The 20,400-nt window shown below is 50.7% G+C and overlaps 1 protein-coding gene across 4 annotated transcripts in view; it reads right to left on the bottom strand.

Moving 5' to 3' along the window:
* The window catches only part of TRAPPC12 (trafficking protein particle complex 12), a 101,178-nt gene that overhangs the window by 16,484 nt on the left and 64,294 nt on the right, over positions 1–20,400 (bottom strand). For 3 of the 4 annotated variants that reach the window (XM_023198780.2, XM_023198789.2, XM_023198797.2), the window contains 3 exons: positions 19,811–19,923; positions 5,166–5,238; positions 2,551–2,624 (listed from right to left, as the gene is read on the bottom strand). In XM_023198780.2, the coding sequence (XP_023054548.2) occupies positions 2,551–2,624; positions 5,166–5,238; positions 19,811–19,923 (260 nt within the window). The remainder of the gene's footprint in view (positions 1–2,550; positions 2,625–5,165; positions 5,239–19,810; positions 19,924–20,400) is intronic. The other variant, XR_003309532.1, reaches the window with a different exon arrangement.

Genomic DNA, 20,400 nt, shown 5'->3' with positions numbered 1-20,400 from the left:
GTGGTGATGTGCAGACTGGCGAGCTGTGGGGACACCAGGAGGGAAGTAGACTCCCAGGGACACCGGGGGAGAGGGGGCCCAGGCCACCTAAAGTGGCAGGCACCTGCATCCATACGGTCTGCCAGTGCAGGTGCCCTAAGGCTACGGTGAAGCCTAAGGAGAAGAAGCAGTATTTAAAAAGTGAAGATAGTGACATTTTCAATGCTTTATAATACGTGTCACTGTGCATTATAGCATATCAGGCAGATTTATCCAGGGCTAAAACATATGAATACGTTTCATTGTTAAGAAGTTAAATTGATATTTATTTCACTGTAATAAAAATGTTATTCAAGATAATTAAATGGCTGATTAAATAACTCATTGTTAGCCCATACACATAATTTAATTAACAGGATACCCCCTTATTATTAAGACCACACACTGTTGCAATACCCTGTATGCTCACTAGATGGCAAGAGAGTGCATATGCTTGGATTGGCTTTAATTGCACATTTTTTTACTCCTTTTTTTAACTCAGGAAAATGAAAGCTTAAGCTGAACTTTCAAATTAAATCACGTCCATTGTAAAAGTATTTTTGAAATGCGATAATATGTTCTGTACTGAGTCCCAGCAATACAGGAGGAAGACTGCCATTTGGAGCCTGGTGGTGCTGTTACTACTACAGGGCAACAAAGAAAAGCCCACTCCATCGTTTTCTATTAATGTGTCTTAAAATGCAAATAAAAGCCTGCCAGGGGAACAGGGAACTTTCCTCCCTGGGGAGTTTTAGCCCCATGATTAGTGAAACACCAGTCCTGTGAATTTACAATTGGTTCTTCATGTCTTTGCCTAAGAATGTTCCAGCAAGCTGGTGACTTTCAGGTGAGGCCGATAGTACTCTCAGCGGGTGGAGGCCTACTGTGGACCGCCCAGACTGCCAGGTGGGGTGTCAGGGCTGGCCACAGGCAGCACTGGGAGAATGGCCTATTTTGGGGGGCAGAGGGGTCAGGCCGGGTGCTTCGGGGTCACCTGGTTGCTGGCCCAGCCTCAGGTGGTGAAGAGGCCACCTCCCGCCTTCCGGCACGGAGGCCCAGGGCAGCGGAGCGGACGGCCTGCTTTCCACTCCCACTCGGAGGTGGGCAAGCCCTGCCGCAGAAGCCAGAGGGGGCTGGAGAAGGGAAGGGCGGCGGGTGGGAGGAGGGCGAGGACCAGAACAAAGTGACCGTGCGGGCACCTGACCTCAGTGGGAATATCTCAGGGGTGGCAACGGAAGAAAAACCTGCTCCGAGCAAAACCACAGAACTTAAAAACCATAATTTCCTTTATCCAGTGTGCTGAAGAGAGAGCTGTGTGAATGTCAGAGCTGGGAGGAATTTCAGAGATCTCAGATCTACGCCCTTATTTTTAAGGAGGACGCTGAGGCTTGCTGCAGTGCAAGGCTGTGTCACGGTTGCTTGCTACAGAGGACGAACAGGATGCCCTGAGTCTCCTTGTGCGTCCAGCCCGACACAGCTGCAGAAACCCAAAGGCAGGGGCCCTGCGCTGGGCACTAGGGCTGCACTAAAGCCGGGGTGTGTGCTGCACACCTTCCTGACGGAATGCCTGAGCTGCTGATGGTTGTGAATCTACACCCACACCCAGCCTGCTCGGAGCAGTGCCCTGGGCCACAGTCACCTCTGGGGATGCTGCAGGGTGCGTGCATCAAGCAGGGCTGCCACTTCAGGGTTCATGACAGAGCCTGTGAGCACAGTTCTCCACCTGGTAAACTGTCTGCTCTGCCTTGGCCACAGGAAAGCCGCGTGGGCGTGGGAGGAGTTACCATCGCTGTCTTAGAACAGCCCAGGAGGTGTTACGAGCACTGCTCCGGGGCTTCTGCTGCTAGCTGATTCCTGCAGCAGCTCTCAGTATGCACAGCTGGCTGCAGGGCCACTAGCTCCACACAGGGCACCCTGACGCCCAGTGTGGGAGGTGAGCCAGGCATGGGGTGCATTCCAAACAAAGAGAGGAGCCAAAAAACACCGTTGCACAGGCCAGCGAGAGCCAGGAGACACGGAAAAACAAATGACAGCCTCAGTTCAGCTCCCTGATTTCTAAGCTGTTTCCCTGGGGGCTGAGAGCTCTGGAGTGACGTCCTAAGAAGGTCTTGTGGGGAAGCTTGTCTTCAGGTGTTGCGAGCATCAATCACAAAATCAAAACCAAGAGGCGAAAGAAACACCCTCCACGAAGACGGGGAGAACAAAGGACACCTTCTGGGGATGGAATTCAGAGAAAAATGGGGGAAAATGAACAATGCTTTAAATGAAATCATTTAGACCCACGTCTCAATAATGAAATCTGATCATGTAAATTCTACATTCTGTTGAAATTTCTCGCAGTAGAAATGAAAGTAAATATAGCCCCGTAATGTGTCACTGGGCTCCCTGTGAAGCCAGTACTTAGCTGGCTTCTCTGCACGGCTACACCAGCCTGTCCCTGCCAGCATCTATTATACCAACGGCTCCCTCATGGCTCCCACTGACACACCCTCTTCCAGATCCCATGGCAGCCCTGCTCGGCCACCCACGTACCTTCATCAGGAGCAGACAGTTTGCCATGGAGTACATCACCCGGCCCAGACGTGACCTCCACAACCGGACAGAGGCTGCAAGGTAAGAGCAGCCTGTGAGTGCACAAATACATTCGAGGCTCTTTCTAGCCATCAGTTATTGGGTCCTGTGAATTCTAATTTAACTTTAAAAGATCCCTCTTGCTAATACCACTGGATTTCGGCCTGGAATGCTCAATATGCTGCAGGCTGCCCTGAGGCAGAAAATTCAGCACTCGCGCTGGGACCAGAGGTGTCTTTGGGAAGAGACCCTCGGCATCAAGAGAACCAGGAGGGCTGCTCAGCATCAGCCCAGACACGAAGCCAAACGGTCTGACCGGAAGTCCCGTTTCCACAGCCAGAACCCTGAGAAAAGGAGCAAAGCTGACAGAAACGACGACATTGTCGGTAGCTCGACAAGGCCAGGAGGGCCACTGGCCAGGGTGGCTGCCAGCCTCTCACAGCTGACCACCCGGAGGGCCCTACCCGTGCCCAGCCACAAGGCCTCCCCTGCCTCCTGGCCATGGGCTGCTGCAGATGCCAGTTCCCCCAAGGAGTGCCACGCCCTGGTCCAGAACTCAAGTGGCTGGCACGTTTCGCTGGGGACCTGGCACTCCCCTGCAGCCAGCTTCCCTCCCTAGCACCCGCTGCCACACGGTGGCTGACCGCGACCCTGAGCCTGGCCCATCCTTCCCTGCTCTCCCTTGCACATTCGTTAGTTAGCAGCCATCCCTCCACTGATTTCAAACCTTCAGGGCCCATCTCTTCTAGAAGTTTCCAAACTGGCTTTGTGGACTTGCTGGGGTCTGCAAAGGCCCCTGGGAGCTGCCCTGGGGGAGGGCGGGCTGACCAATGGCACCTGTTTATTACTGGGATGGCCGGGGGAAGGCGCAGGTTGAGGACTGAGCTCATCTGAAATGAGTATGTTATCGACAGGCAAGCTGAGGTCCAGAGAGGACAGGGGCGTTTCCATCTGACCCCCGTCCAGTGCTCCTTGCGCCTGTACTGTGCCCACTTCCTCTAAGAAAAGTCCACACCCCAACAGTGAAGTGCCAAGATGCCACCCTGCGCAGCACCAGTCCCTGGGAGCGCTCCCAGCCTCCCTCATTGCTGGGCACTGGGAGCCACGTGTCCCCAGCCGCCTCTGAGGCTGTGATTTAGGAGGCTGAAGCTGACCTTCCTCCCGCAGCTGGCACCAAGTGTCCACAGTGAGATAACAATCACCTAGAAATGATGTGTATTCATGGTGTGCTTCAGGAGAACACACAGAAACTTAATTGCTAGAATTAAAAACTTAACTCTCTTAGCCTTTCAGCAATTAAAAACACATTAGCTGCTTATATTCCCCTTGTACCATTATTTTTGTGAAAAGAAATTCTGAATATCTTCTCTTAATGGAGGTAAAATATGGATTATCTCAATGAATTGCATATTTATTCTGATGATCTTTGCAGTTTCCTTTCCTGCTCTAAATCCTCCCCTCCCCTCCTTACAAATGCTCATGGTGTAACCTTTTGTTAGATTTCCAGGAACAGCCTTCTGCTCTCTGATAACTACATGCTCATTCCCACCAAAGCGGGAGCCCAACAAGGGGTAACATGACTGGGTGCCAAGAATGCTGGATGGGACATCCAGGAGCAGATGGTGACGTCTCTCCTTCAGACCTTGTTACTCTACTTTCAATTAAATTACTGAAAAGAGAGCGCACAAGTGCACACACAAGCACACACCACACCCACACATGCCACAACATGCACATTCAACGTCCACCCACCACACACACACCTCACACACGTTCAGCTCACACCAGCCAGCAGCTCCCCAGAAACCCCAGCACACCTGCAGAAACAGAGACCACCCGGTCTCGACTTGGGCTGCACACCGAGTAGGACAGAAGCTATGGGAAGGAGATGACCAGGCAACCAGGCCTGTGGGGAGACGCTGCCACAAGCAGTGAGGGAGTGAGGCTCGGCGGGGCTGCCCGGGAGGGAGCACTCAGGCCGGGTTTCCAAGCATGATCGGAAGCTCGCTCCTGGCTAACGCACTCCCCAAGACGCAGCCGGCACGGCCTCACTGTGAGGATCGGTTCATGTCATGGCCTCACTCTGCGGATCGGCTCATGTCAACCCACCCCGTACCCCAGGGGTTTTCCACTGCTTCAGGGAAACCGCCCAGCCCCCTCAGCCTGCCCCCAGGCTCTGGGCAGCGCCCATCTTCCACTCCTGCTCCTTCTGAAGCACCCTCCCGAGCCTCTGTCCCTGACGCGGAGGCCTCTCTGGGCCCCTTCAGCTGGGCTGGGCTCCTTCCTCACACCCACTCAGACCACCACTCGGCGTGCCAGGTTCCGGGCCGTGTGCTTTTGTGGTGAAGGCGAGTCTTCTCACCGTGTGCAGGGTCCGGGTCTGAGGCTGCACGGTGCACCCACAGCATCACCCAGCCTGGCTTCCCCAAGAAAGGGGTGAGCGGCCAATGCACGAAGGGATGTGTGCAGTGCTGACCACGAAAAGGAAAGGAGAACAAGAGGAAGTGAGAGGCTTTGGACTCAGTCTCTCAGTGACGTCCGAGAAGCATCTAGTCAGCAAAGTCCGGCCGACCCACCTTGTCTGCCCTCCTGAGTCACGCTGCTCGTGGTCCCGTCTTCTGCTAAGCCTTGCTCCAAATTGGCCAGGATCTGCAATCATTCCAAATGAGAAGGACAAAATCATGGGAACCAATTTTTGTCCAAGACTTTGTTATAATATATTCTCAGTACAGCAAATTTCTCTGGATGAAAACAATTTGTCAAGGGATGTTCACACATATTTTTAAAAAATATCAAAATTTTAAATTGCAACTTCATTGTAGATTCAGGCGGTACGTGTGCAGGTTACCTGGGCATACTGGGTGATGCTGAGGTTGGGGGTATGATCGAAGCCATCACCAGGTAGTCAGTGTGGGACCCAACAGATTGTTTTTCAGCCCTTCCTCCCATCCCACCCTCCCCCGACTGGTAGTCCCTGGTGTCTATTTTTTGCTTCTGTAGGTCCATGTGAATCCAATGTTTAGCTCCTACTTATAAGTGAAAACATTCACTATTTGGTTTTCTGTTTCTGTGTTAATTCACTTAGGATAATGGCCTCCAGCTGCATCCACGTTGCTACAAAGGACATGATTTGGTTCTTTTTTTATGACTGCATAGTATTCCACGGTGTATGCGCACCGTCTTTTCCTTCCCCAGTTCACCCACAGGGACACACTGTAAACATCACCAGTCCCTATGGCGTGGGGTGACAATGAACAGGCAGGGCCTCTGCTCCCAGCTGATGGTGAAAGTGGTGTTTATGATGTTCTTGAAGTATCTGCAGACATCATACATAGGGAATATGTTTTTTAAGAGAAGCATCAACCCTGTAATCCCAACACTTTTGGGATTGAGTGATGGCTCAAACCTGTAATCCCTACACTTTGGGAGGCCGAGGCAGGTGGATCACTTGAGACCAGCTTGGGCAACATGGCAAAACCCCACCTCCACAGAAATACAAAAAATTAGCTGGGCATGGTGGTGTGCACCTGTGGTTCCAGCTACCTGGGAGGCTGAGGTGGGAGGATCACTTGAGCCTGGGAGGTCAAGGCTTCAAGGCCGCAGTGACCAGTGACTGCACCACTGCACTCCAGCCTGGGTGACAGAGTGAGACCCTGTCTTTAAAACAAAGCATCGAGTATGTCACATGAGAGTGGTGATGACCTTCTGTGAAAATGTCAGTCTCATTCCCACAGGGCACTGTGCTAGTGGCCTTTTTAATGCACCAAATACATTTTGTGCCACAGGTCACTTTCCACAGTTTTTATTGCTTGGTTTGTAACTTTTGGGCACTTCCTTTGTGTTTTGTTTTCTCAAAGCAAAGCTGCTGTTGCTGCTGTGATCTGGGTAGAGAATTTAGATCATCTTGCCAGTTAACACTCCCCACATGACCCGCCCCAGGAGGTGAGGATTTCTGTTTGTCGGACTCCCTGGTCTACACACGCTGAGGACGAAAGCGGCCTCTCCTCACCTGCAGGGGCCACTACTTAACACAAACTGGAGAACAGCTTGCTGTCAACACAAAGAATTTTTCCTCTTAACCGTTATCTTGGGCTACCTCGATGACTCAGAGGACAACATGGGGTTCAAAATGGTAATCTTGAAAAGACTCTAGCTAGTTTAAACTAGGTAAACCGACATTCTTCAGTGGATCTGTCTTCTAAGGAATGATCTTAAGAACAGAAAGTGACAAAAGGGAAAGGCTTGGTGTTCCTATGAAATGAACTTCCCTCCCCCCTTGTACACAGTTGGTGGGAATGCAAATCAGTGCAACCACTACGGAGAACAGTTCGAGGTTTCCACAAAAAACCAAAAAATAGAGCTACCATACAACCCAGCAACGCATGCCTAGATACACACCCCAAAGAAAAGAAAGAAAATCAGCCTATCAGAGATCTCTGCACAGCCGTGCACGCTGCAGCACTGTTCACAACAGCCAAGACTTGGAAGCAGCCGAAGTGTCCATCAGCAGATGAGGGGAGAAAGGACTTGCTACATATACACAATGGAGTATGATTCGGCCATAAAAAAGAATGGGATCCTGTCATTTGCAACAGCATGGATGGAAGTGGAGGTCACTGTGTAAGTGACATTCGCCAGGCACAGAAAGACAAACATTGTATGTTCTCACTTATCTGTGGGAGCTAAACCTTAAACAGCTGAACTCATGGAGCTGGACAGCAGGAGGATGGCTACCAGAGGCTGGGAGCAGTAGTGGGGGATGGAGTGGGGATGGTAACGGGTACAAAAAAAATTAGAATGAATAAGACCTAGTATTTGCTAGTACAAGGGTGACTATAGTGTACATTAAAAAAATAACTGAGGGCGTACAATTGGTTTGTTGCAACACAAAGGATCAATGCTTGAGGGGATGGATACTCCATTTATCCGACGTGATTATTACGCATTGCCTGCCTGTATCAAAATATCTCCTATAACCCATAAACACCTACTACGTATCCATAAAAATTAAAATTTACTAAAAAAAGGACACTGACTTCCCTCAGGCTAGCGTAGAGGGAGCACGGGAGCGGCACACCCATCACAGAGGCAAAGCCACTGCTTGAGCCAGACCTGGCAGCGCCCTGGTCAGTGGAGCCTTGAACACGCCCACTGGTGGTCCCCGGGGTGTGACGCACCAGGTCAGTGGACTCCTGTGCTTGTTCTGTGCCTCCCCACACTGTGGGGGCGCTACGAGCCTGGGTGACCTCTCCACGTGGTGGGGGCTTTACGGGCCTGGGCAAACCCTCCACGCGGCGAGGTCTCTGTGGGCCTGGGCAATCTCTCCATGCCGTGGGTGATCTCTCTACATGCTGAGTGGAGGAGAAAACTCTGCAGAAACACCCCAGGACTCTGTAGTGAGCATGCAAGGCCTGAGAGAAGACCTGCACCACAGGGCCATGGTGGTCTCAGCACAAGCTGCGCTGGGGCCGACGCTCCCTGTGGACGGTCATGGCTAATGAGGGGAGAAGGGGGAATGAGGTCCTTCAGAAGGGCACAGGAAGAGAAAGATCTAGAAAGAAGGAAAAAGAGTTTCCCACCCCAGTGATGCATAAATGCAGGCAGAAACAGAAGCTCCATTGTAGTAGAGGCATCAAAAGCAGAGCACGTGAGTGACGGGCGCTCCACCTGCAGCAGCTGCTTCAGCCCAGACAAACCTACCCAGTTGGGAAGGCGCATGGGTAGGAGATGGAGACATCAGGCAGGCTACACCCTTCCAGACCCACCCACCCAGCTGGGAAGGCGCAGGGGTAGGAGACAGAGACACCAGGCAGGCTACACCCTTCCAGACCCATCTACCCAGCTGGGAGGGCACACGGGTAGGACACGGAGACACCAGGCAGGCTACACCCTTCCAGACCCATCTACTCAGCTGGGAGGGCACACGGGTAGGACACGGAGACACCAGGCAGGCTACACCCTCCCGTCTGCAAAAAGCACTCTCCTGGCTGGGGCAGAGGGACGCACAGAACGATGCCAAGTGCCTGCAGGGATCTGGGCCACCGAGGTGCTTCAGCCCGAGAAAGGGACAGCTGGAGACGGCACCTATTGTTGACACGAGCATAGGCACATCAGACACGACCCTCTGACCCTCGGTGACTATTGTTTCATTTGTAGGGTGTGTCATTTAATGTCAATTAATAGGTCCCAGTGTGATGCAGAAGAGCATCCATGAGTGAACGGAACAGAAACAGCAGTTCACAGTTGGTAGCTTTTATTGCTGTCTATCTAGAGACAGTTGTCTGGCTTTATAAAGTAACAGTACATTGATTTACAAAAGGTTATTTCTATAAAGGAAAGTGACAGACACGTTCTCAATCCAAAGCCTGAATTACTTAGGAAATGCAGTTATTGCAAAAAAAGCCCGACAGTGTGTCGTTTGCAAATGTGGTGCGGCTGGAATTTCCTCCTTGGTTCCTTTTGCCCCAGACGAAAGGACCAGACTCCAGGGTCTATGTGAGAGACCAATCAGCAGTCCTGTGTTTGTGTCCCAGAAGAATAAAGGCCCAGCACGCCACACCCGGTTCGTTTGAGAAGAGGCTGTGAGGAGTAGGGGCATGATTGGAAGCACTTGTGCCGAATCGCTGCACCCACACCCTCCCTGCTGGAAGCCACTGAGGGCCCAGGCCAGGGCGCAGGAGGTAGAGGACAGAGATGAGGCAACAGTGCAGGTGCTTCAGGAAGATGCACAGGGCAGTAAGCGACCAACTGCGGGGGCAGGACTGTGGAGGGGAGAGTGACCACAGGGGCCAAGGGGCAGAAAGGGCCGGGTGTTGGAGGCCCCTTTCTGCACATTCCCTGGGAGCTGCTTCCGGCGGCGGGTTGAAGCTGGGTCAGGAGCTCAGTGGAGCTGTCAGGTCCGGCGCCGGCAGTGTGGGCGGTGCTCAGCGCCTGCTGGGAAGTACCAGGGATGATGTAGTTTACAGATGGGGGCGCAGGATGGTTTTTAAGCACAAACAGTATTCTGTTTGATTTCACAAAAATAAGCCTGTGGAGGAGGCAGCATCATGCCCATTTGCAGGGGCCCTTCACGCTTTCCACACACAGAGCAAAGTGCTGCAGTGACGAGAACAGGGGTGTTTGGTGCCAGAAGGCGTGGGTTCAAGTTCAGGTTGACTTTCAGTGTACCTTCTCTGAATTCCTATTTCCTTAGCTTCCAATTTTTTCACATGCCTGTTTTACAAATCATGGAACTCCAATGAGAATGTGCTTGAAGCATTTTGTAAGCTTTAAAGATGCTGAATGGATATTAATTACAAATAAAAGGAGAAGCAACCAGAAACTAAACAATCCCACTGCCTTGGATTTTCCCTGCGGTTTCTCTTTCACCATCATCCCTGTACTAAACTGTGAAAGGTTTCGATATGTGGGATTGGGGAGCAATGAAATTAATGCTGCACTGACTATTAAATATTAAGTGGGTCTTTGAACATCCAGGAGCTTCCACAGCTCCGAGGTTTGGCTGCTGGGCAGTTTCAAGGTGCCTGGCAGTTGAAGGGAAGTCCTCCCGGAGCCCATGGGCCTCCTAGTACGAGCCGCATGCTGGCAGGGTGAAGTGCAGTTCACAAACACCAGGACGGCCTGGGGTGGAGGCAGGTGAGCTTGTCCTGCAGGGCCAGGAGAGGCCTGTGCATCCTGAAGTGGAACAGACCCAGTCGACTGGCCACAGTGTGGCAGTTTAAACGCGGCCATGCATTCCTGAGCACTCCTCAAAAGGCAGCCTCATTCCCATCCCTGGCGTGTGGGTTGGACTTAGGGACTTGTCCAACAAACAGAACCGGGTGGAGGGGACAGGGAGACCTCTGAGACCCGGCCTGCAAGGCGCTGTGGCTTCCTCCTCCTCCCTCCCTCTCGGCAGGGAGCCAGCTGCTATGCTGTGAGATGCACGAGAAGCCCTACAGAAAGAACCATGAGGCCAGGAACCAGCCTCTCACCCGTAGCAGCAGAACTCGGCAGGTGTGTGACAGAGCCTCCGGGAGCCCAGTTCTCCAGTCCCACTGAGCCCTCAGGTGAGACAGCGCAGTCAGTATCCTAGCTGCAACCTCAGGACAGACCTGAGCCAGTGCGACCCAGAAGCTATGCTGGACTCAAGACCCACAGAAATAGTGAGGTCATACATCCCTGTGGTTTTAGCCCATAGAGTTGCAGATCATCTGTTAGGCAGCAACTAACTGATGGCTAACACACAGGTCAGTCGACGTCACCCCGCACCTTTAACTGAAGCCTTTGCTGGGGAATAGTGCATTGAGGCCAATCTACTGAAACACGCTGGAGGTTTAGCTTTAATTTGAAAATTCTAGGCTGGACATGATGGCTCACGCTTATAGTCAGTCATAGCACTTCGGGAAGCTGAGGTGGGAGAACTACTTGAGTCCAGGAGTTCAAGACCAGCCTGAGCAACATAGTGAGACCCTATCTCTACAAAAAGTTTAAAAATTAGCCAGGCATGGTGGTGCATGCCTGTAGTCCCAGCTACTCAGGAGGTCAAGGCAGAAGAATTGCTTGAACCAGGGAGGTCAAGGCTGCAGTGAGCCATGTTCACGCCACTGTAGTCCAGTCTGGGTGACAGAACAAGACCCCCTGTCTCAAAAAAAAAAAAAAAGAAAATTCTGAACTGGGTTCTTCATTGGGTATCTTAGCATGAGCTCATCTCTGAAAGCAACTGTAATCATGAGAAGATGCTGCTTGGAAATGCATGGAAGAGGAGTTTGGAGAAAATAACACATCGAACAGCTGTGCGGCTGAAGAGACGATTCCAGACTCGGACTGTTCTGTGCAGTGTGGAGGGGCTGCTGCCAGCCCCACCATGGTGGGTACTGCACTGGGCATGTCGTGGCCGGTCCAGGGATGAACAGGCTTCAGGCTAACAAGGTGGGGAACCATCAACACCTGCCCACGGTACGGGAGGGAAGACCAATTATTCAAAATTAAAAACCTGCTTGTGTTTTGTCCCAAGAATGAAGAAAATTATATGCCTCGAATGAATATCCCAGCTGCTTGACTCCATATATAACCACCACCACTTGATCTCAAGCAACATTTAAAAAGGCAATCTGTAACCTATTCATATTTAAAGAGACCCAAATCTGTGTTCTCATCCTATGCAGTTATCCAGGAGGCGGTGAAGCAGGTTTTCTGGCTGGGTCACGGACACCTTCAGTGTGGAAAGTGCTGTCTGCAGGGGGCCTTGAGGAAGGAGCCTTTGTGCCTGTCCCTTTGGCGGCTGTCACGGGTCGTGTGTGAGCGCGGGGTAGGTTTAGGGAACTGGCTTTATTCCCAAGGCATCTAGTGTACAAACTACTGGGAAGCTGACACTAAGCCAAGGACCCGAGAACTTACTAAGTGGACCCTTTTGAGTGGAGACTAAAGGTTGGAGCAGGTCTGTTCTGGAGAGACTTAGACTTTGGGAAGTCCTGCGACCTTCCAGTCCCACCACAGCTTCCTAGGGGACCTCTTCAAAGTGAAAGAGGTTTCTTGGAGCTGCTCCAAAGCTCTCAAAGAATCATGAAACACTGACCACGTGCCAGACACCATGCGGGGTCACTTACGTGTGACCCCTTGCCACCCCGGGGGGATCAGCAATGTTCCTCACTTGCACAAAGGAGGCCAAGGCAGACACAGGTTGGACAACTGGTCATGCGGCCGGCACTTCAGAGTGGACCTGGAAGTTTCCAGACTGTCAGCCTGACTCCAAAGCCACTCTCACAACCACTGCTTTTGGGACAGTGTCCTCTGGGCCCCTCACACCTTGAAAATGCACTTTCTTCTTTCTATTCAGATCACAGATTGACAGAATATACAGTGCCAAGAAAAGCAAGGTAAAGAGTGCACAATTGAAGAATCATCTTACATCAAAGGCCTCTTCTCTGGGCTATCATGCCCGCTTGAGGACTGGGTCACTGGCGAGTGCTATGGCCTTCGAGTTCACATTTGGTGCATCTGGTTTTGAATCGCATTGCCATGGCTGGGTGGCAGGGCTGGCCATTCCTAAGTCCATGTCCCGGGACTGGCCACGATGAACTCTAGAGGTTTCTGAAGGTGTGAATTTCCACTGCCAGCTGGGTCAAGACATTCCTCTGGAAAGCCCTGATGCCCAGCACTGCTCTGCTCCCTCTGTTTCCCCTGCTTGCACATTCTGAGCACACACGGGGTTCCAGGAGCATGGGCTTCCATGGAAAAGAGCAGCGACGTGGCCTCGATGGACGGCCATCCTCACTCGGCCTTTCCTTTCTTCTCCCTACCTGCCAATCATTCCCATCTCATCTGATTTAGCCATAATCAATTTGTTCTCTGCGGGAGCAGCAGAAAAGCAGGGCAACCAAGCCTTCTGGTCAGGCACGGTGATGGCAGCAACTGGCCACTGTCAGTGTGCGGGTGCCCAGACCCTGAGAGCTGGCCCTGACGGTGTTAGACGCCAGCCACGCCTGTTCTCGTTTATGTTTCTAACTTTGCTTACAAATAAGACAGCAAAACCGAAGATGTCCATCTGTCAAAAACCCCTTTTAGAAAAGATACTAACTCTTCCTACAAACAAAGCTCTCACTACCATATTAGCAACTATCAATAGAGAAGCAAAAGCTACATCGACATTGTTGAATACGCTTCTTTTCCAGAGTGCACGAAAATGTACCTTATCCTCTGCCTCCTCCAGCTGGGAGTGAGTCTGTAAAGAAGCACTTCTATGAACGTGGAACTCCCAGCCAAGCTGAGCTGGAGAATCTGGAGGCTGCGGAACTGCAGGGAAGGATGGAGCTGAACTCAAGACTGTGCGGGCGGATGCAGGTCAGTGACGAATGCAACTACAATCGAACTGTATTCCGTATGGATTATGTCTACTTATGCAAATGGCTTGTAGAAATGTGTTTCCTTGGCTCTTTCCCAAATGGTCTGTGAAGCTCTCTCCAGTCGAGACCAAGAGGGAGACAGCCTGCAGGGCGCGTGGGAGGAGCAGGGTCAGAGGACAGCGGCATTGATTTTTCCAAGCCATGGTAGCATGGGAAAATTATTTTAAATCGTGGTATATTTTCTTCTTCACTGATGCAATCACATTTGCACCAAACATTTACTAATTCACTCAGTGGCTCAAAGACAACAGATAAAACGAAGTACCCTGAACTCATTTATAAAGATCCTAAGTGATGTCCTACTAAAACTGGGCACCATATAACAATTCTCAACACTGTTCTAATCTGAAACACACATGCTGAACACAGACTCGAATCAGTCTTTGGTGAATCTTCAACACAGGAGAAGTCGGCCCCCTGAGAATCCGTGGGGGTTCAGCTTCCCGCTCGGCTCGCTCCCTTACCAGGAGCCTCGGCCCAGAGCCTGCTCCCAGCACCCCTCTGCCCTCGCGGAACCGGCTGTTCTCTGGGCTTCCTTTATTTTCGCTCCTGCCCCATGGTCTTCATTCTTTCTACAGCAAAAGGTCTTATGACATGATAAAATGAATACACGCATTGAGTGAGACGTGGATAAGAAAAGAGGAATTAAACGGCCTTTCATCACATCGTTTACGCCACGAACACACTGGGGCATTCTTCTTCCAATAAGTATCACTGATTTCATCACGGTCACATTGTAATTACAGTTCTGGCTTTGAAATGAACGTGATGTCACTAGCACTTCCCCACATGGGGCCACGCACACTCCACAGCCGGCACCCCGACCAGCCTCTTCCTTTGCTACTTCGGCAGCTACCGCGTCTCAAACCACGCGACTCTCGTGAGCGGCAGCCTGAAGGTGACTGGGGTGGGTCTGTTCTCGCCTCTCCCCTGAGAGCTGAATGTCAAGCTCCAACCTGCATGAGGCCTGGTCTGAGTGACTGGAGGCAGGCACTGCGCTGCCTGTCACTCCAGCCGCTCCGGAGCCCTCCCGCACCTCACTCTGCTGTCACCGAGGGTGGCTTCTTTTCCTGTGGGAAATCATGCTGGGAACTGAACCTGAGAAGACTTGACTTCTGCTGGAGTGGTAATTATCAGACAGCAGGGCTCAGCACACATCTGTACAAACGGCAGCACGTTCATTTCCTGAGCAACCTGAATGCTCTGTGCTGACTTGATCACTATGGGATGAAAACCTTCCGCCATCCTTGCTTGGTTCTTGCGCTACTGTTTACCCTCTTCTGAAGCATTTGATTCTAGTCATTCCTGACCTCCAGCCTCGAAAACCTACTTTGAAGATCAACAACAGATGCCATGCAAGCAGTGAAAACAAATGGGACAGAGATCTTTGGGGAATATGAACCAAATACCTGCTTTCTTTCTAGAAACAACTATCTCGTTTTGTAGAACGTCGTCCTTGAATTAAGTATCTCAGATCAGCGTCAAGGCTCTGGGCCAGTCAACAGCCACCACTGCAGCCCCAGCACTGGCCTCTGCCTGCTCAAGCTCCCCAGAAGACCTGAGAGGAGGGGTCACCCAGGACGCCAGGGCTCGGCCTGGGTATGGGCCGCTCAGGAGTGGTAACTGGAAATTCTCATGCAGAATGGCGGTGGTGGCTTCCCCACGCAGCTTCCCTTAGCAGCCTGAGGCAGAGCTGAAGACCGGGGCCAGAGGCCAGACCAAGGAGGGTAAGCTGCGGGAGGAGGAACTAATGGAAAATGGCACCAAAGGAAATAATGTTTAACATTCTAGACTCATTTCTTTTCACTCTGCTTGACTCTCCTCACCCACTGGAAGAGTTCACAGTTCCCTGAACCTACTGAGAACAATTTTTGGCAGGAGCAAGTGCAGTCGAGATTGCTAAAATTTCTGGAACTGTTCAAGTGACGCTTAACACCAAACTTTAGAGCCCCTGCTTTACAAGGCATCAGAGAAAAGTCTGTATTTGGAGGAAAAAACCCCAGTCCTGATGGTCTAATTCACAGAGAACCGCAGACTGGTGGTCAAGGGTGAGGCTTCTGGAGCTGTGTGGTGGGGCTCAGCCAGGCTCTCTCACTGCCTCACTGCAGTTGTCTGGTGGATGCTTCACCTCCCTAAGGCCCCTTTCCTCATCTGGGAACCAAGGATAGTGAAATCACCTGCAGCTGCTGTGGGTATTAGTAGGTAATCAACATAATGCATTCAGCACACATCCATGCAGCGTTAACACGTGACAGCACCTCAGTGCTGGGACACACAGCGCGTGTCCCAAGCAGAGCTGTGTGTGTGCGCGTGTGGTTTGGGGCAGGTGTGGTGAATGCTTTAAACAATGCAGCAAAGAGCAGTCCACACCGGGAGAGGTCTCGCTAACACATCCTTAGTTTAAGACTTCCTGAGGATTTCCTGGAGTTGCGAAGGTCTGGGAAAGTCAGAACAGTCATGCTGGAGAACCCTGGAGTCTCTGGGCTGACCTCCCTCTTTATTCACCAGTGGAGAGCAGAGAGGATCGAAGCCACACCAGGCTGTTCACTTTAACCCACCAAATCAACACTGGCAGAACAGTGGTGGGCTGGCTTTTAGTATTTTCAGATTTTTGCACTATGGTAGAGTTTGGACATTCAGCCCCTCCAACTCTCATGTTGAAATGTGAGCCCCAGCGTTGGAGGTGGGGCCTGGTGGGAGGTGTCTGTGTCCTGGGGGTGGAACCCTCATGGGTGGCTTGGTACCCTCCCTATGGCAATGAATGAGTTCTGACTCCATGAGTTACCTTGGGATCTGATTGTTAAAAAAAACTCTGGTGCCTCCCTCCTCCTCCTCCTCTTCACTTGTCACTCTCTTTCTCACTGTGTGACATACTTGCTTCCCCTTTGCTTTCTACGAGGATTAAAAGCTTCCTAGCCTGGAGCAGTGGCTCATGCCTGTAATCCCAGCACTTTGGGAGGCCGAGGCAGGTGGATCACTTGAGGTCAGGAATTCGAGGCCAGCCTGGCCAACATGGTTAAGCCCTGTCTCTACTAAAAATACAAAAATTAGCCAGGTGTGGTGGTGGGTGCCTGTAATCCTAGCTACTCCGGAGGCGAGGCAGGAGAACTGCTTGAACCTGGGAGGTGGAGGTTGCAGTGAGCCAATAGCATCACTGCACTCCAGCCTGGGTGACAGAACGAGACTCCGTTTCAAAAAAAAAAAAAAAAAAAAAGCTTCCTGAGGCCTCACCAGAAGCAGATGCTGAGATGCTGACACTGTGCTTCTGCTTCTTGTACAGCCTGCAGAACTGTGAGCCAAAATAAACCTTTTCTTTATAAATGACTCACCCTCGGGTATTCCTTTATGGCAACGCCAAATGGACTAATACACACTTCTTGAGTAAAGAAATTCTAGCATGAACACAAACTGTCCCTGTTTAAATTCTGGATGATCATGATGTATTGGTGATGGCTGCAAACCTAAAAGGAACAGGTGAAACAAGCATCGTCTACCAAACTGTAAACTCACTGAGGGCAAGGCTGTGTTCTGTTCAGTCCCCAACTGCCAGCGTGCAGTACTCAGTAGGTGCTGAATGGACATTTGCCGCATGAACAAATGAACAAGGTTCAGTTCAACACTGAACCAGTCACAGAAAGGTTAAGAATGCCCACATGCTGCCACGAGCCCCTAACGTGCGAGGAAGTGAGCGAGGAAGTTGGCGACGGTGCTGCTTCTCCTGCCAAAGGTGGCGGAGAGGCAAGGCTGACTGCATGGTCCCGCCCTGGGTCTTTCTCTCGTGGTCTAGGCATCCACCAGCTGTGCCACAGCGCAGCTCTCTCTCTCAAGAGGGTGTCAAATTTTAAGTCAGCACATAAAGGAACACATAGTAATTACATATTGAAATTAGCCATGAAAATCCTTTAAGGTGAAGACCAACACACATCTTTTCATAAATCCAACTGCTTGTTTTTCTTCCAGGATTAGAACAAATTGCGATTTCCTCAATTAAGTACCACAAGGAATACTGGCTTATATTTGGATCATACCATAGAAAAAATACGTATCTTTAAACCTGAGAGATGCCTGAAGTGTGGTGATGTATTCCCATGTTGAGAGGCAGGTGGAACTGTAGACTAGCGGAGGGAACGAGAAGCATGAGTGGCTCTCTCACTGATGGTGGCCCCAAGCCCAGTCAGCCTGACAGACATGTTCCTAGGATGGGACTGCACTGATCCTTCTGGTTTCTCCCTAACCCCTCAATGCGCAGCTGTCAACTGCTGTTGCCTGGAAGCCCCCGCAAGAGTCTCAGGAGGGCCCAGCCAGCAGAGCATGGGCTCGAGCCCATCTCCAGGCATCAGTCAGGGGGAAGCACAGGGGTCTTCTGAGCAGATGTCAGTTGACCTCGGACAGCACTGTCCTTCCTTGGAGCAGAAATGCTGGTGCAGGGTGAAGAGAGGACTCTCGGTCCTTCTCCCTTCAAACGGGACACATTACAGTGACGGAGGCAGGCGAGTGATGAAGAAGAGCATGGACTCTAGAGCCAGACGACTTGGCTTCAACTCATGTGATCCTAAGTTGGCTTAGGATGCCTCAGTCTCCCCATCTGTAAATTGGGATAACAACATCTCCCTCATAGGGTTGTGATAAGGATTAAATGAGTTAATGCTGGAACTCAGAGCAGTGGCTGGCTCATAATGAATGCGACAAAGGAGTCTGTCAGGTGGAGTGGGTGCAGGTGCCTGGAGCAGCGGTGTGGGAGCTCCTGCTCTCTGCTCCACTGTCCCTGCCGCTTCACAGCTAGTGCTAAGTGGCTCCCCTGATCGCTACACTGTAGTACGCAGTTTTTTTTTTTCTTTTTTGAGACAGAGTCTTGCTCTGTTGCCTAGACTGGAGTGCAGTGGCTTGATCTCGGCTTACTGCAACCTCAGCCTCCTGGGTTTAAGCGATTCTCATGCCTCAGCCTCCCGAGTAGCTGGGATTAAAGGCATGAGCCCCTGCACCCAGGCTGTAGTATGCATTTAAGAAGCATAATACTGAAATAGGAAATACTTTAGGACCAGGAAAGCTGACTTGCAAAACTGCTTCAATTAACTTGGCTTTTCCATCCACAATCACCCTACGGCCCAGGATTTTCTTTCTCAATACTCTAAAGATTTCCTAAAACGTGACATGGAGGATAATGAAAAATTCGTGTACAGTTGAGAAAGTCACTGATTTAGAATTTCCCAATTTCAAGTTATGTGCTTCCGATTTCTGTAAATAAAATTAAACCCCGTTTTAAGATTCAAGAAAAGTGTTGAAATGTAAAACAGTTGGTAACATGATTCTCCATCAACAATTTCTAAACTATATATATAGTATAGAAAGCAAACAGTCTTTCTTTTTATCTTTTAAGTTATGGTACTAAAAAAACGGAAGTGGGTGCAAAGCCCAGGGCAATGAGGTGCCTAGAAAGGCCTGATTTTCTCCACAGACAAGGAGGGCCCTTCCTTCCTCGGTAGCAACACTGACAACACCACGGTTCTGGAACTCCACAAAACTTCCATCACAACAGCTGGGAAGTGACAGGGGGAATTCGACCAGAAGAATCTTAGTTTTTCCAAAAATTATACCATGCTGCTGCTCCTAATAACTGCTTCTTGTTGTAGCTTTCAAAGTACTTCCGCACACCTTATGTCATTGAACCTACACAGGACCACTGTGACGTGGGTAGAAAGGCAGGATCATTCTTCATCAGAGACGAATAATCTATAACAGCCTGTAGACAGCAGAGTCTCTGAGTCCCACATTTCTTCCCAATATCAGTTAGTGTAATAATGTGCCGCTTTGGCTTTGGTGGCTCCTACATTATCTGTGACTTCACAACCAAGAATGAGTCCAGAAACACTCTGACTCTGCCTTTGCAGTCAGGATCATGAGTGACAGTTGCCATAATGCAGTACCACTTACTTTGATTTGAAAGCTTAAACCACGATTGCTTTCAGTACTGCTCCAGCACCACCTCTGTCTGCACATGGCAGGTGCGTGTGAGCACTTGTGGGACACAGGAGTGGTCTGGCACACTGACCTTGAAGTTGGAGCCGGCAGCCTTGGCAAGAAAGATGTCTGCCTTTTGGCTTCTCATAGTACCAGGCAGTAAGAATTACAGGACTTAAGCTCTGCTAGAAACTCTTACCATCCCTACAAATATTTCAGCAAGAGCCATGACTACCAGTCCACACAAATGAGTCACCTAGCCTTCTGAAGGCAGAAGCAGCGATGGAGCACAGGGCAGGATGGGCAGGGAACACCACAGGCACGTCCTGTGGGGTGGGCGTGTTCTCCCCGTGGCGGGGAAAAATGACAGCGCCACCTACCTTGCTGCAGACGGTCTTCACCCTGTGCAGTCTATCCAGCGACTCCTGTGGGTTCCCCAGGTACTGCTGAAGCTCCGCGTGCAAGATGCGCATCGAGAAGGGGACCATGGAGCCTGGAATCCAATCAGTGCTGAGTGAGTTTGTTTGCCATAACTGAGCACGCAATCATACTTGGCACACTTGAAGGAGGCGTCGCAGATGTCCCAGCAGAAGTGATGACAGATCCCTTTATTTCTTGTGAAGTATTTAACGGTGTCAGCTATAAAATACATGCTGGTTTTCTCTGTGGAGCTCTATCTATGTATGTCTAGACAATTATCAGAGGAGACAGGTGGATGACACCACGATTTCCATAGCTACATTGCAATCATTTAGAAACGATCCCAAAATGAATGAAGCAGTAGAGACCACCAACCCCTCCTCTAATAAAAGAAAAACCTGAATGCTCAGATATTCTTTAATATTTCTTTAGTTTAGCAAGCTCAAATGAAGGTTGCTTAGGTTGGGTTCCCCAGAAGGAGACCCTGAAGGGAGAAGCTGTAAGCCAGCCAGTGGTTCTGGCCAGTGGGGAGGAGGGGAAACTGAGCACA

The sequence above is a fragment of the Piliocolobus tephrosceles genome, chromosome 15 (genome assembly GCF_002776525.5).
Source record: "Piliocolobus tephrosceles isolate RC106 chromosome 15, ASM277652v3, whole genome shotgun sequence".
NCBI lineage: Eukaryota > Metazoa > Chordata > Mammalia > Primates > Cercopithecidae > Piliocolobus > Piliocolobus tephrosceles.
This window is presented reverse-complemented; position numbering and strand designations above follow the sequence as displayed.